General features: G+C 37.9%; 1 protein-coding gene across 6 annotated transcripts in view; it reads left to right on the forward strand.

Moving 5' to 3' along the window:
* The first annotated feature begins 1758 nt into the window (after positions 1-1758).
* Positions 1759-17054, forward strand: part of Rbp6 (RNA-binding protein 6) — a 564515-nt gene continuing 549219 nt past the window's right edge. The window contains exons 1-2 of one of the 6 annotated variants that reach the window (XM_089730415.1): positions 1759-2323; positions 2402-2442. In XM_089730415.1, coding sequence (XP_089586541.1) covers positions 2265-2323; positions 2402-2442 — 100 coding nt within the window. In that variant the 5' untranslated portion in view covers positions 1759-2264. The remainder of the gene's footprint in view (positions 2324-2401; positions 2443-17054) is intronic. The other 5 variants (XM_089730414.1, XM_028174640.2, XM_028174638.2 and 2 more) reach the window with 5 other exon arrangements.

The following is a 17054-nucleotide window of genomic DNA, read 5'->3' on the forward strand; positions in this document are numbered from 1 at the left end:
AAATTTCATAAAATGAATACGGTCTTATTTAAAGATAGCTTAACTTTATTGTATATACGCACTTGTACAAGTTAAGCGCGTGCGTGAGAAAGAAAACATTGTAAGCGACCGTTTTTTTTTTTTTTTATGATTTAATATTTACTGGTGGCCCGGAGGCCTTTCCAGTTTCACCAGGACAGGTGGGCGAGCAAAGGCTCAGCCAGGAGGGGTGGGATTTGCTAACAGCTACCCAAGCGCCTCCGAAGGAGACCTAACAGCTCAAGAGCAGCTGCTTCGCGAATGAATCTACTACCGGATCGGAATCGTGACCCGCTGAGAAGATCCAGCGAGAAACTCAGCGAGCTGATTCATGGGTTAGGTTGCACGGCGAACTCTTTGTCGCGTTCGACGAGTACGGCTACCGGGGTCCCTAAGCCTGCTCCTAGTGTTAGAGCTGAAGGCGTTTAATGCAAAGGTTATTGGATCTGATGGATCCGTAAGGACGTGTCTAGGGCGTCGACGGTGACTGGCTCCTGCGTGATCAGGATTCGGGGCGTAGTCAGCGGCGGCAACGATAAGGCGATTATCATGACGCATAGCCTTAGCGAAGTACCGTTCCGACGCTGATTTCATGTATTTCTGGATAGATTCGAGGCCCAGGTCGTTGTGTAGGTCAACGTTCCTCACGAACCACGGAGCTCCGACGGCTAACCTGCAAAAGCGGGATTGTAGAGATTGGAGGGTGTCTATATGTGTGCGGGCCGCGTGAGCGAACACCACACTCGCGTAAGTCATGACGGGCCTTATGCAAGTTTTGTAAAGTGTCACCTTGTTCCGAAGGGACATTTTACTTCGCTTACAGATCATGGGGTAGAGTCTACCGAGAATAAACGCGGCACGGTCACGGACTGATTTTATATGCGGGCGGAATGTCATCGATGCATCCAGGGTAACGCCCAGGTACTTGACCTTCCTGGCCCAGGGTATGGGTTGTCTAAAGAGAGTAATTGGGGGTGTGAGATTCCTCCTCCTAATCCGGGAGGAAATCCGTGTGGTGTAAGCGACCGGCAATAAAACCCACATCTGATGTCACATTCCGTTGTTTATTTTTGTTCTGTTAAAACTGCAAAAATATATACTAATAACGGAACAATGGCCATGAAAAAGTGGAATTAAATTATTTATTGGAACAGAAAAAATTGATCGTAAATCTCGTCGATGATGTACTTAAGTATATCATCACCCGTGCCTCCTGTGCTAGAAATCGCAGGTTTTAAATTCAGTTCATAATTCAAATTTCGTTACTTTGTTTATGTTATGAACAGGCTATATTACGTGCAGGGTGTAATCCGATGATCTCGGAAGTAAATGAAACTTAAATGAGTAGTGTCCTTTTACACCCTTTGCTTTCAAACAAACAATATTATTGTGACAACATTCAATGTATTTGCGGTCACGTTGTTAAACCTCCAAACACGTTCTGCTACAATTGTAGCGGGCGGCTGTTGCGTAGCGCTTCGTAGCAATTCGCTACAAGCCACGTGCTCTACCTGAAGCTTATACTTCCATTGAGTAACATTAAAAAATTTCATTCATGTTATTTCCGGTACTCGACTTCATTGCGATTACTATACAATTTACACTTAAGCTGTTTAGTACTCAATACAAATTTTTTTTTTTACATCGATTGAATTGGTTACGAATTATAGGAGTTAGTGAATTAGAAAAAATGTTATTTACAGTAATTGGTTTAACGTCAGATTTTCTCTTGGCTTTTTCTTTAAAAATTTGTAAGACATATAGGTATATACTCGTAATTCATTGCGTCATTAATAAAAACTAATATAACAATTACAGAAGCTTAAGAGAAATTGAAATTGTAATTTTGTGTAGTTTGTTGAGCACGTGGTAGTTGTAGTAGAGGGTGTACTGACTGTTGGAGTGGGCGCTCGGTGGGCGTGCTCGGTGCGTGTCGCGAGGCGGGGCGAGGGACGCGAGCACGTGCCGCGCGCTCACGTGGTGGTGAAGCGCGCGGATCTTCGCGTCCGTCGCCGTCGTGCTGCCCGTATGAATAATTGTGTACGGAGTGAATGAATCGATGCGACGGTGCGGGCGGCGGGAGGCGGGCGGCAGCGCTCTGCGTGGAGGGGTGCGCCGTGCCGCGCCAGTCTCGTGCCGGTAGTCGGTAGTGCAGCCGAGCGACTCCGGGAGCCGTCCCCGCCGCGTATCGCTCGATCGTAGTCGTAGTGCCGACCGGCTCGCACCGCGTGCCGGCCCTGAGCCCCATGGAGACCCAGAACCAGGATGTGGCCCGAAGCCCCGCAGAGGTGCCCAACGACCCGGGGTACGTCTTCTATCTCCTGATGAACTTTCAAGAGTTTTGTTCACGTTCGCGTGCTTGACAGTTATGTTTATCTTGCAGGAAGATGTTCGTCGGAGGACTCAGCTGGCAGACTAGTCCAGGTACGCTCGGCGGTGGCAGGTCGCGCTCATTCCACCGGCGGAAGTGCATCACGTGCGTCCGCCGGTGATTCCCAGTCACCAGCAAAACGCTCAAAAGTCAACTAAAACATATTTAATTAAAAAGAAATGATAAGTTTCTGTGATGAAGTTCAAATTTTAATTCGTAAACACCGGTAAAAGTTTAGCTAATCAGCTGATTACTTGAAGTCGCGGTCGAAACTTTGTTAAAGGTATGGGGTATCTTTCTACAGGTCAATACTGATGAAAGTTACGTTTTTTAACGTTGGAAAATTAAAAAATATTTTGAATTTGCGGTAAAAACAGATATTTTGTGGATATAATACAGAAGTCAGATGTGCGAAGGCGGCCATGCCGGATGCGCGCGCATCCTCCGTTGCCACCTTCCGACCTTTCGCTCCACAGGCGGTCGAGCTATTTTCGGCTTTATCATCATTGGAATTCAGTTGTATATTTCTGAAACCTCAATTCTTACCGGCGTTTGTATCGAAACTGTTATCACAACATAACCTCAATCTAAGATGCGTAGAACACGATAGCGGCATATTTCCGTAGACACGAGTTCGAAAGTTTTTAATTTAAACATAACGTGATAGTTTTGAATTATTTAAAATACATCTAAATTAAACCTGTATTGTAATTGCTATCGGTAATGACATTGACAAAAAAATAACAAATATAAAGACATAAAATACAAGATAAATTCGAATTCATTGTTTTATTCAAATCCTTTACACGTGAACAGGGATATAGAGCTAATCTCGGTCTCATACGATGGTGTAAACCTAAATTACTCAGTCTTTAACCAACTGTGACATACGGAATAAAGAGGATGTGTAATATAGACCATCATAATGGTGCACAAACAAATTAATTATGATCGTGACTGTAGTACACTAAAGGTTTGTTGCGCGTACGCGACTGATGTGGTGCGTGTGGTATTAGGTCAAGCGCCCACGCCGCACTTTGATCCTCTACGTTCATGCCAACTTCTTAGGTTAGAGATAGGATATCTAGAGCGTTGCATTTATTATTACGGCGAGTATCGGGGATATCAGAGTCTGCCGCACAAATCGGAATGATACTGTTACAATACTTTTTGCATTACGAAAAGTAAAAGCTAAAATGATTAGGATCTTCAAAATATGTATTGTTAATTAAAATTTAAAAATATCTTATAAAAAGGCTTCATTAGATTTGAATGCCTTTTTTGTTTGAATGTTACTTAGCTATTGGATAAAGTTACTTAGCTATTGGATAAAATAAATGATGCTTTCAGATAAAAATACTTTACAAGGAAGGAAAGGAAAAAGAAAAGTTCAATATATTACTCAGCTATTTTGAGCTAATTTCATTTCCCATTTATCGGGTCTTTTGACTAAAAATATCACTCGTAGGCGTACGGTATCGTAATGTTAATAAATTTAATAGAAAAACATTTTTGATAAAATTAGACGCTACTATTATGGTATTGAAATACTTGACGATACAAACGAGTGAGTTCAAAACTTGTATAACGAAAAAGATAAAATTAAATTTAAAGTAGTTAATGTCGTCTCAAAATATTCTCCACCAATCGGATTTGGTCAATGTCCTATGTAAAAAGTGTAATGAAATTCGTTCTAGTGTACACTATTTGGTTAAGATGTTTGCACGTTACTGGAGCCGTGGCGATAAGATAATTTTTGAAACTTTTATGACGACTCACGGACTCTTATCAAAACGTTCGATAGTGGGCTGGTACAGTTTGCCATAATCTCTGCGTAACAAATATCTAAGTCCTCAATTATCAAACTGTCTGAACTTTTTAAATATCAGAATCAATCACGACCACTGATAAGTTTGACAGGTACATATTATTGTACAAATAATGTTGGTTCTATATCTGAATCAGGTATTTTTGTAATACTGAAAATCCTGTCAGATTGTAAAATATTGGACTCGTGACAAAATCCAGTGATAATGTTTCACTGTATTAACACTATAATACTATGTAATCCACTATGATAAATCACAGCGCTCTGGTCACGAGAAAACCGTACTTGTCCGAAAAGAAATCTGCTTACATTCGCTTTTTAAAATTGCATTTGGTATCTTTTAATGAGACCGGAAGGAAAACTATAGTTCTCCAAATTATCCGCACGTTTTACAACACTAATGGCATTTTAATGACCTATATTTCTCAATAACTCTTGGGATAACGTTGACTTTACCATTTATTATGTTAGTTTTGTTTACAATAGGCTTAGTGTCGTTATGAGTGAATAATTGAATGATTGCTGTTTACGTATTGGACCAAGGACAAGTTATTACAGGTTTGGTTATCGAAGTGTTCAATAATTTTGCTTTATACACTTTAAGGCAAGCAGCAGTTTATTAACTCGCGTGGTTACATTGCGGAGATTAGAAGTACTTACGTAACTTTGTTGGTAGTTAAATATTACCCAAAATTAGTGTTGATAGTAAATTCATTTTAGAATTTAGAAACCACTAATTTGTTTCTCATGTACGGCTTACCCAATATTGAGTGGTTGTAATTAAAAATATGTGTGTGATTAATTACATTAAAATATCAAATTAACAAAATTATATTAATACAAATTTAATTAAATGCGAAGCTTTTTCAATATTTCTTTATGTACCTACCCTAGTACTTACATTTATTTTGAGGTTTCAAACTTTAACAAAAAATGTACTTAGGACTATTAATGCTCAACGCAGGACTTTGTTATGGTTTCTAAAAATAAATTAAATGCAACGCAGAAGCAACGTTGATGATGACCAATTTTAAAACTACATTAGGATATTATTTTTATTAATATTATAGGGATATTGTTTTACATTTCTCGCTAAAATGTGTCGATTTATGGTAACCACTCACCATCTGGTGGGCCGTCTGCCTACAAGGGCAATAAAAAATCATTGTCATTAGCATTGTTATTAGATTTTAATGCGTCACTATCATGTACAGTCATTTTTTAATTGCTACCGATGGTAGGAAAGCAATGGCTCACCTGGTGGTAAGTGTTTAACGTAGTCGATGGACACTGGCAATTCCAGGGGTACAGTCATGCCGCGGCATAATCATAAGGACTCTCTTTAAAACTCGTTTAAAGAAGGCTATGTCACTGATAGTGCTCTGAATGCATTGTGGACGGGAGCTCATTACTAAGCTATGTGGTACTGGGAAAATATGATCGGAAATTTTCCAAGGACACAGCACAAAGCAGAGAAAATCAGTTTGTCTGTAGACGGAAATTCTTCGTGTTGCAATGAAGTCTGCTCCGACTGTATTTTAAAATTTGCTATTCCAATAAATAAATTAATTTAAAAGTCATTAATAATTAATTGTAACTAATTAAAAATATTAAGAACGGTTTGACGAAAGTTAATCATTTATACAGCGGTCTCACAATTTATTTCGGTCCTCAACGATTTACTTCGCCACTTGAAGCTATTGTTCAGTGGGGACGTCTATTACATGTCATATGCAAGGAATAAAACTCATGATGAGTAATCGCCGTTAATCCTACTAACAATAGTACTATAAGTTAATATAAATTATGTGACTGACGTCAAATATATTCTGATTGCACTGATAATGAAAGACTTAAGCACGCGGAAACATAAAATAGTTGTATGGAATTTAAAAAACCTCAGTAAAAAATATAGTGCGCGGTCTGCACTTACCTACTTCATGGAACTTTGAAAATGCAATAAATTAGATCAATATCATCTTGTGTGTTCATTCCGAAAGCAATTCTATTTTCATTTCAAGTGCCCTGTAACTTGTGTTATTTATTTTTAAACAGCATTATCTCCTTCTTAGACTTGTTAGTTTATCAATTGGATTTTAGATTGTTTCCTAGATAAATCGAGATCATTCTGTTGGGGACGAAATTACCATTGAATTTCCTGTAGACAAAGGACTGCGAGTTCGTTTCTTATACTGAAAAGGCTGCAACTCATTTCTAAGTCTATTGTGAGAAGTTCACCTCAGACTCCATCTATTATTAAATCGGATATTTTGCATATGTTGAATAATGCAAAGTTCTGAGTTCGTAACGCTGTACGAACTGGATTATCCTAGTTTTTTTTTAACTCGATGTAATATTGTGATGATGTCAGAAACTTAGACACTCAGATGGTAACTTGATGTTGCCAAGCAAAGAAAATAGTAATGTTTCAGCACGATGATAAGACCAGTAGACGAGCTGGCTTCTCCGTTAAATTTTTCTCGTTGATATATTCTGGTATAAAATAAGCAACACTGTATTTGCCTCGAGACGTATAAGTTTTGTTTATATAAATAAAAATATTCTTAACGTTTTTACATCAGTTTTATATGTATATCATTTTTTATAAACGCTCGCGGGAATTTACAGCCTAAATATCGATGTTTTAAAGAGCTTTAACAATAAACATTTGCCTTCATTGTCACGGCTTGCACAAGGTTTCACGTTTCCCGAAAGTTTGAGACGATCTGATTTCCGATACTCAAAAGATCGAATTCGCCATGCTGGTAAAAATATGTATTACCATTCCAACCGAAGCGCATAAGTGCAAGAAGGATCAGGATTTACATATACAAAATTTTAATAAAAAAATATATAATAACAGAGTCTTGATAAATAGCAGACAATTATGTTTGAACTGAAAACCTAATTAAAAATAGAAATTTTGACAACATTTATAATTAGCTAGTCGAGTAAATACATCGGCGACGTTCTTTTCACCAGTTGTCATCTACGTGTGGCAGCTTTGTTACGAGTATATGAAATGTTGATTATTTTTTGTAAAATTGAGTTATGAGCCACTGAAATGACGTGCTAAGCACATCCTATTATAATTTTTCAAGTTTATCGTAGTAATGAATATGCTGGATCACACGATAGGACAATATCTATTCAATTAAAATTTAATGTCGAGCCAATTGTTTAATATTGCTTTTACGAAAAATTCTGAAATTATAATTACCAAAAAATGGTAAGGTATGCGAAGTTATAGTAATTATAACATATCCAAACTTCAACAGAGAACATTTTTGGCGTTTATCTAACACCTAGGATCCTCTTATCATATAGATAAAACGTCAAGTCAAATAAGTTTCCAGACCTTAATACACTTTCAGTTCTTTTTTGTATGTAAATAAACATGACTAAACATGAACAATTTTTGTTAAAATCTAAAAGCTAGGTAAAGTTTCAAATAATTTTGACAACGGTATATTGAACTGTAATCACAAATATAGTAAAACATTAAATATCAAATTTTGTGAAATGAATCCAACGTTAACCCCGGATATTAGATAGATATTATTTTATTAGATAGATTTTATTAGATAAACAGATATTAGATAGATATTAATCACAATATAATTAAAATCGTAATATGTTTTCTTTACGATTAATCGTAATCGTCGAAGTTATCAATACAGTTATGTAGAGAATATTTATGATCGAAAAAAAAACCAGATTAACTACGAAAAGGCTAGTAATCTTGTTTTCTCAATAAACCTATAAAAACCCTTATTTATTTATTGTACTTGAATGTTTTCTTAAAAACCGAAGTAAACCTAATGGATATTGTAATCGTCGATTATTAAGCGGAATAAGCGTAATCGCTAAGTGATAAAATTGTTTAATCACTGATTCAAATAACTCCAAGTAACAAAGCAGTAGTAATTTTTTTTGTTTTAAAAAAAAAATTCAAACATGATTAGAGCCTGGACTATCTTACCGCAAGCACCGGTCACCGTCCTCGTCGAGCCGTCGAGCTCGACGAGCGAATTAACCCATAGACACAGCCCACTGAGTTTCTCGCCGGATCTTCTCAGTGGGTCGCGTTTCCGATCCGGTGGTAGATTCTGCGAAGCACTGCTCTTGCTAGGGTCAGTGTTAGCATCACTCCGGTTTGAGCCCCGTGAGCTCACTAGTTAAGGTTACGCTGAAATAGCCTCTCAAGGCTATCAGCTTAGGTAGAAAAAAAAAGACCATATTTTAGAGCGGACGGTCCGCTTTACCACAAATCGCGGTATAGTCCGTCTTACAAAGCGTTCGCTGGTCGTATGCGAACAAACAACCGTTTCAGAGCCAGCTCACAGGGACCGGATATACCTACGTTTCGTTTTGCCAGTTATTTCGGCCTGGCCACAAATAGATATGGGTGTGTGCGTGCGAACATTTCTTTAGAACACATAAAACAGGACAGGCAAAAAAAAATAGAAACTCAATTCCGAAGGATTAAAAGAAATTTTGCTAATTTTATATTAATGCTCTTTTAATCTCATTAATTTTTCAATATCCTAGGGCTTTAGTGATAAAGCATTGATTCGGATAATGTAATCAACCATTCGATTATAGTCTTTATATACTTGAATTACCTACATCTTTACATTAAGAATTACAATTTAATTATTGAAAAGATAAGAAAAACAAAAACAATTTGAAATGATTTAATTTCATGCATTGAACAATTTCTTACACTATAATATTGTAATGTAGATTTATGTTATTAGATAATATTATATTCTGTTTAAATAGGGGGGCTTAATTTTTTTTTAAATATTATTATTATACACTGGTTTACGATCACCAAAACTGCATAGTATTGGCAACACTAAAAATTGTTAATTGAATGAAATAAGAGTGACTTTACATTAATTCGTTTTTAATTGTCTTTTATTATAATTTTTATTGTAAATATAAAGGATACTTAGAATATATTGAACCTCTTTTTTTAAATATTGTATTTTTAATAAATATTATCTTAGTCTACATTTTTTCAATCATTATATAATTTAGTTCACCCAAGCTATTTGTTGAATGTGCTGTTGGACTGTCGCTGTATTTTACCAAATGTTTTTACAGCTTCTAAACACTAGAGATAAATAACAGTTTAAGATTGTTTAAATACATGAATATATATTCATAGACAACTTTCGTTTTAAATTTATAATGCAATGACGTCTTCCAGGAATTTATGTTTCTGTTACGTACTAATATTTCTTCAACTTGCATAACTCGTGCAATCCGTGCATCCAGACGCACATCTGGGAACATTCGGAGACGATACACGCCACTGCCTTGTTGTCATTACTCATATGTCGTGCACACTGCTTAATACCTTCGCCTCGCGCTTGCCGCTTACGGAAAGCGAAATGTGACATTCGACACGGGATAACATACTTTAAGCATTAAGCTTTACGGGATAGTTTAGATTTTACGCGGCTTGTCTTATACGTTCTAATACGAATGTGTGAAAAACGACACAGAAACGCGTCTTCAAACGACATGCTAATTGACGACGGCATGAACCGAGGGTTAGACGCTAAGACTATTTTTTCAAATTTAGTTTGAGTGGCATTTGTTCTTGTAACAACTGTTGTATCCGTAATCTGCTAGGTTATTTCTGATAAATTTCTTCAATACTCAGTGTTCGCCAAGGAAAGCATTTTGCTGATGATCCGATTTTAAACTCCTATCTGAATATGTAAATTTAGTTCCTACATATTGTCACTGACGCAACATTAATGCAATACACGCCTTTGCATGAGTGTATTTATTTTAACGATAAAGGCATGACATGGCTGCTACACTACGTGAATTTGAAGATTTTGATTCTAATCGCTTTGATAACGATTATTTACGCACATTGCGCCAGTAGGTATTTAGTTAAGGTGTCTTAGATAAAGCGATAGCAGGTAAAAATAAGTTCATTAAACGAATGTTTTACTAGATAACCTGATAAGGCTCATAGTAAACATAGTTTATGACCCTAGTCATAGTTTTATGAGATAATGTTGACATTAATTTACGTAAATCCTTTATTGAAGGAGAGAGTTTTTTTTCTACGAAGTCGTTCTATTTACATTATTAACGTACTTTAAAAATGTTTCTCCTTTATGGCAAACAAGCGGCGCGCTCCGGCTCCGCTCGGGTCTTTAACAAAAATTTCAACGATATTTGACGTTGTTTTATTTTTTTAAATAAAAGAACACTTATTGCGGCATAATTACAATAGTTAGACATATTGTGTCGCGACACTTTTTGTAAATAATAATGTGTTCTACAAAGTCGCAGTACATTATTTTATTATATCATCAATAGTTTTCGCAGGGCACGCGATGTACGAGGGCTGCACTAAAAGTATCGCTAATGGAATATTTCCACTGTTCCTGTCATATTAAAATCTTTTTAATTGAAAACTCCTTGGTTTTAAAAATCGAATACCATTTATTTATTTAAGAAAAGATTTTCGGTCTTGTCACGAGGTTTTGTCAAACTTGTTTAGTCGTTGAGAAAATGGAATTGACTCGAGAAAATTCAAGAGCGATGATTTATTATGACTTTCGAAGTGGTTTAACACAAAAACAGTGTGTTGACCGGATGATTTCTGCATTTGGTGATGAAGCCCCATCCAAAACCGCAATTTATCGCTGGTTTGCTGAGTTTCAACGTGGACGTGTCAAGCTCAGTGATGATCCCCGTCAAGGTCGTCCAAAAACTGCAGTCACCCAAGAAAACGTTGATGCTGTGCGTAAGCTGATTGAGAAAGATCGACATGTGACATACCGCGAAATTCAGGCAACTTTAGACATTGGCATAAGTCAAATACATCTTGCATGAACAATTAGGTGTAAAAAAGTTGTTTTCCCGATGGATACCGCATTCGCTCTGTGAAGAGCAAAAAGCGGCTCGCGTTACTTGGTGCGTCAGAACTCTCGAAAGATTCCACGCAGGATCCTCAAATGTTGTATACAACATTGTATCAGGTGACGAATCCTGGATATACGCGTACGAACCCGAAACAAAAAACCAGTCACGAGTTTGGGTGTTCGAAAATGAGTTAAAGCCAACAAAAATTGTTCTATCACGGAGTGTTGCAAAAAAAATGGTGGCCACGTTTGTCTCCAAAACCGGCCATGTTACGACTATTCCTCTTGAGGGACAAAGAACGGTTAATGCAGAATGGTATGCTAGCATTTGTTTGCCACAGGTCGTTTCTAAACTTCGTAAAGAGAACTGCAACCGCCGCATCATCCTCCATCACGACAATGCGAGTTCTCACACCGCGCACAGAACAAAACAGTTTTTAGAGCAAGAAAACATAAAATTATTAGACCATCCGCCGTACAGCCCCGACCTAAGCCCTAATGATTTCTATACTTTCCCTAAAATAAAGAATAAATTGCATGGACAGAGATTTTCATCACCTGAAGAAGCTGTGGACGCCTACAAAACGGCCATTTTGGAGACCCCGACTTCCGAATGGAATGGTTGCTTCAATGATTGGTTCCATCGTAGGGAAAAATGTGTCAAATTTCGCGGAGAATACTTCGAAAAGCAATAAATACATTTTTAAATAGTAATGTTGTGTCACTTCGTTAATTCCCGAAATTTTCAGTGCCGCCTATGTAAATAATATTTTAGGTAATTTTTTACACCTTGGATTACATTATTGGAGTTTTAGTAAGGATCCCTAATTTTTTTCAAAAAAGTTTATATAGCCTATGTCACTCGTCGGGAATAGTGTAGCTTCCAAACAGTGAAATAATTTTTAAAATCGGTTCAGTAGTTTCGGAGCCTATTCAATACAAACAAACAAACAAACAAATCGTTCCTCTTTATAATATTTCCTGTTTATGAACTATTCTATTCTAATCCTAAAAAGGCACCAGGAAAGCAGCGATACATCTGTACGAAGAACAGTTTAAGGTTAAAGACGATTTCGATCTGGTGCTAGATTCAAACAATCACTAATCACTAGTTAAAATTAAAATCACTAATCACTAGTTAAAATAGCTTCCTAGGTTACCAAAGATTAGGCAGTGAAAAAAAAAAAGTTACATTAATGTTACTTTCTAAATAAAAGAATAACGCAAATACTCTTTGAGCACACAAATAATTAAAAACCCTTCACATTTCTTCATTTTATTTGAAGTATTCATGCTTAGGTTTCCGAAATTTTGTTTATTCCATTATAAAGATTCATAGATTTCAATCGCCAGTATGATTAATAGTTATGAGTATGAAAAAAAAAATGCGTCATTGTTTTATAATTGCGATATAATGTCAACGCGTCTAAAATTGCGGTTTCATGCTATTCTACTACCTACTATTTCTTAACATATTGTTTTCATTTGTCTCGAATGTTTTTGAATATGTTTACAGAACGAATTAATACATATTTACAATATAAGTCTATTTATAATTTGTCTAGCTGTGATAATTGCGAGATGTATTGCTTGATTGAGTAATTAATAATTGAGTTAGTGCAAAGTTCGTTTGACTAGATAGATAACGTGATAGATTCTGTAGGCAGTGTATGTAGCATTTATTGATGAATTTTAACTACGTATCTGTGTGGCGTTATCATACGTAAAAAAGAGAATACAAATAAGGGAAATTTCCCGTGAATTTATGACCAACAGACGTTCATTAAGTTTTTGGTAATTAATCTCTGAGATGGAGAAATGATTCCAATCTAGATAAAATATTCTAGTGGTCTTAAAGGGCAGATGAGCTTATGGTGAACCTTTTAACGATGGGGAATCCGTTTACGGATACCCGGTCGAGAGGGGTAACAGATCCAAGAGCGGATCCAGCTTTGGCGCCAGGAGGGGGTCACATAGTCAAATTTAGATGCGTTCGTTCCCAAACGTTTGCCATTATACAAAGTTATTATATTATATTAAATTAATTAAATATTGAAGGTATGTAGTTACATAAAATCTGTATGGTGACAAAATATATAAATAAAATCATTATATTCAATTAGTGGTCCACCTAAGTCCTAGAACCACCTGGGTGGTCATGACCCCCATGACCCCCCCCCCCCCTGGATCCGCCATTGAACAGACCGGGTTATGTCGGACTCCGGTGCCTCCAGAGAAGAAGAGGGAGAATAGGAAGACCAAAGTCCTCCTCTTCTTCTAATTCCTATCGGGAGACTACGCCTCGAGAAAGGCGCGCGAGGCGCTGCGCGGCGTCAGCCACGCAAGACCCGCCCTGCAAAACAGACTACCGACTAAACCCCATCGAGCCCCACCACTCCGACTCCACGAACGGTACGGTTCTTATGGTGGTTTATGGTGAACCTGGTATTTACCGGAGCCTATGACCTTTACAACATCAATGTCATCATTCTCTTTGAGACACGAAGTCTCAATTGTATATATTTACTAGCGGACCCGGCAGACTTCGTAGTGCCTCAATCGATAAATACACGACAAACTAAAGGAATCCGTCCGACGGAGGACACATCACAGGGGAAACAAAATAATTCAAGACCAAAATTAGCCAAATCGGTTCAGCCGTTCTCGAGTTTTAGCGAGACTAACGAACAGCAATTCATTTTTATATATAGAGATTTTTATATATAGAGATTACGACTGTCCTGGATTTCATTCTTCGTAGCAGAAAGTGTTGCCTAAATGCGCGGGCTCACAATAGCTTTACAGTTGGTATTTACGCAGATAAAAAAAATCGTATTTATTTTTTTACAAGATGCTTTATAAATTCACCATGAAAATCGTACCACTGTCGTGTCTATTTTAGCTATGAAGAAATTAAGCGTTCTCTTTTGAAATGCACAACTTTGTGACAACAACAGCTGTGAGCAATTGAAACTTTAATCTTATAGGTTCCGGTAATAGATAAATGTGACATATGTCATGAGTTCACTTTCAATATGGAAACATCTTCTCTCTTTGTATTACAGAGTGTTCAATGGAAAATTATCGAAGAGCTCAAGCATTATGTAAATTTAGCAAAATACTCCCTGTGTCATCGCGTGTCTAGACTACTTTCTTACGCAGACGTACACTACCTTACATATGACCGCTTCTGAATATATTATAGCGAAAACAGGGGCAATTGTCTATTATACATGCCTCTTGTTTATTTTTTTTCTTGTTCTACAAACAAGGAATGCTAAGCTATGTTTTATTAACTCGTCGACTTACTCAGTTTTGTGTGGAATAAAGATTATCGGTCGACGTCGAAAGATATGTTCCATTTTTGCAATTACTTTTACTGCTCGTAGTAAAACGTGCCAAAATGTAGGGGGAACGCACGCGTTTATAGCGGAAAGCTAATAAGATTATTGGCTGTGATGGGTACTGCTTCTTCAGTACCGCTTGAGATGTAGTATAATTTTTATATATTTTTATTAGCAAACACAGTTTCTAAGATGTAGAAATGGAATTTAAATAACTTAAATAATCACGTAATTAAATGGTGACTCAGTAAGTTTTCCGAATAGAAATACCGATGTCCATCTCGTATGTAGATTTGTCATATATGTACAACAGACGCACAAATGCTTTTTCACCGGTTGACTTAAAATACAATTAAGTTTAAAATAATATTCCCATGACGAGAACCGCTAATTCCGTAGCCCAACGATAAAAAGTCTAGTGTAGGTAGGTACTTGTATCGCGATGCGCCTGTGTTTATCAGTGTTCAAATCTCGCTGGCAGTTGTCAATTTTTGTAATTTTTTTTTTTTTTTTTTTTTCCCTACCTATGCTGATAGCCTTGAGAGGCTATTTCAGCTTCGCCCTAACGTTTCTAGGTGAGCTCGCGGGGCTCACACTGACCCTAGTAAGAGCAGTGCTTCGCAGAATCTACCACCGGATCGGAAACGCGACCCACTGAGAAGATCCGGCGAGAAACTCAGTGGGCTGTGTCTATGGGTTAGTTCGCTCGTCGAGCCCTTCGTCGCAAGCGACGGGTTCGACGAGGACGGTGACCGGTGCTTGTGGTGCCTAAAAGCACCGTTAATGGATCAGGAGGATCCGTAATGACGTGCTTTGGGCGACGTCGACGGTTTACCATTCGGTCTACTGGGTCGGGTATGTAATTTCCAGCGGCTACGATGAGAGGGTTCTCATGTCGTGCCGCCTTCTCAAAATGGCGCAGCGATGCCGACTGTAGATACTTACTAAATGAGTCGAGCTCCAGGTCATCGTGGAGATCCACGTTCCTAAGGAACCAAGGCGCTCCGACGGCTATCCTGCAGAATCGTGATTGAATTTTGTAATAGGTACTTAACCTTTGTTCACGGATTATTTCCCCGATGAAAAAATAACATCGTGTAATAAAAACTCACCAGCAAAATGATAATTTTAAAGGCGTATTGTATTCCCCCACGGGTAGCTACCGCCGCCCTATATCTGTCGAATAGTAAGCCGAAACTAAAACTGGAAAGTGTAAAGGGTTGATCGAGCTTATGTAATTGATTAAAACCTAATGTCTCAAGTTGGATGTTGTCATATCGATGGGCTTCGGTAACCACTTAACATCAGGTGGGTCGTAAGCTTGTTCATTCAACTATGATTGAACAATATCGATACCTGAACTATCTCATAGGTATTCATGTATCAGGTTTTTTGATCGTGATGATATTGGGCCCTTTATATATTAATACGTGAAGCAAAAACTTTGTATCCCTTTTTACGAAAATTGCGCGGACGGAGGAGTATGAAATTTTCCACACTTATAGAGAATATAGAGAAGAAGTGCCAATGCTAATATTTTTTAAAGATAATGCATAAAAGATACATTAAATTGATAAAGAAAACACAAACAAAACCTTGTTTTATAATCTCTGCCTTTGCCATAGTTACTTATCAGAGGAACTTACTAAAACTATAGTGATTCCAATTATTAAGAACAGAACTGGGGACGTTTCGGATATGAATAACTATCGACCCATCTCTCTTGCGACCATATTAGCCAAGGTGTTGGACGGCTTGCTTGATAACATTCTTAACAAACATATTAAACTGCATGAAGCCCAGTTCGGTTTCAGAAATGGGCTTTCCACTGAAAGTGCGATATTATGTCTTAAGCAAGCTGTTCAGTACTATACGGACAGGAAAACACCGGTATACGCGTGCTTCCTAGACTTGTCTAAGGCGTTTGACACAGTCCTATATGATAAGCTTTGGGACAAACTGGGCAGGGCGGGTATACCGGTTGAGGTCATATCAGTGTTACAGGAATGGTACCACTGCCAGCGGAACCAGGTGAGATGGGCGGGAGCTTTGTCCGGGCCATATGGCATGGAGTGTGGCGTGAGGCAGGGGGGGCTGACCTCTCCTTTGTTATTTAACTTGTACATAAATGACCTTATCGGTGAGCTCAGCAGCACTCATACCGGTTGTCATATTGATAGTGTATGCGTCAATAATATTAGCTACGCGGACGATATGGTGCTGCTGGGACCATCGGTAGGTGCTATTCGTAAGATGCTGGCTATATGCGAGACCTACGCTGGGGAGCATGGACTGACCTACAGTAAAGCAAAAAGTAAAGTTCTGCTTTTCAAGGGTAAGTCAGGTGCACCTGTTCCAGTTTGTGTTCCTTCAATTAAATTATATGATGAGGAACTGCAGAGAGTGACCAGTTTTAAGTACCTGGGCCACATTGTAACGGATGATTTGTCCGATGACTCAGATTTGGAGCGGGAGCGCAGGGCATTGGCGGTCCGAGGAAACATGGTTGCCCGTAGATTCGCTCGGTGCTCCTCCCCAGTAAAAATTTCTTTGTTTAAGGCATTTTGCCAATCGTTTTACGCGAGCAGTCTATG

This window comes from Bombyx mandarina, chromosome 10, assembly GCF_030267445.1.
Source record: "Bombyx mandarina strain Sakado chromosome 10, ASM3026744v2".
Taxonomy (NCBI): domain Eukaryota; kingdom Metazoa; phylum Arthropoda; class Insecta; order Lepidoptera; family Bombycidae; genus Bombyx; species Bombyx mandarina.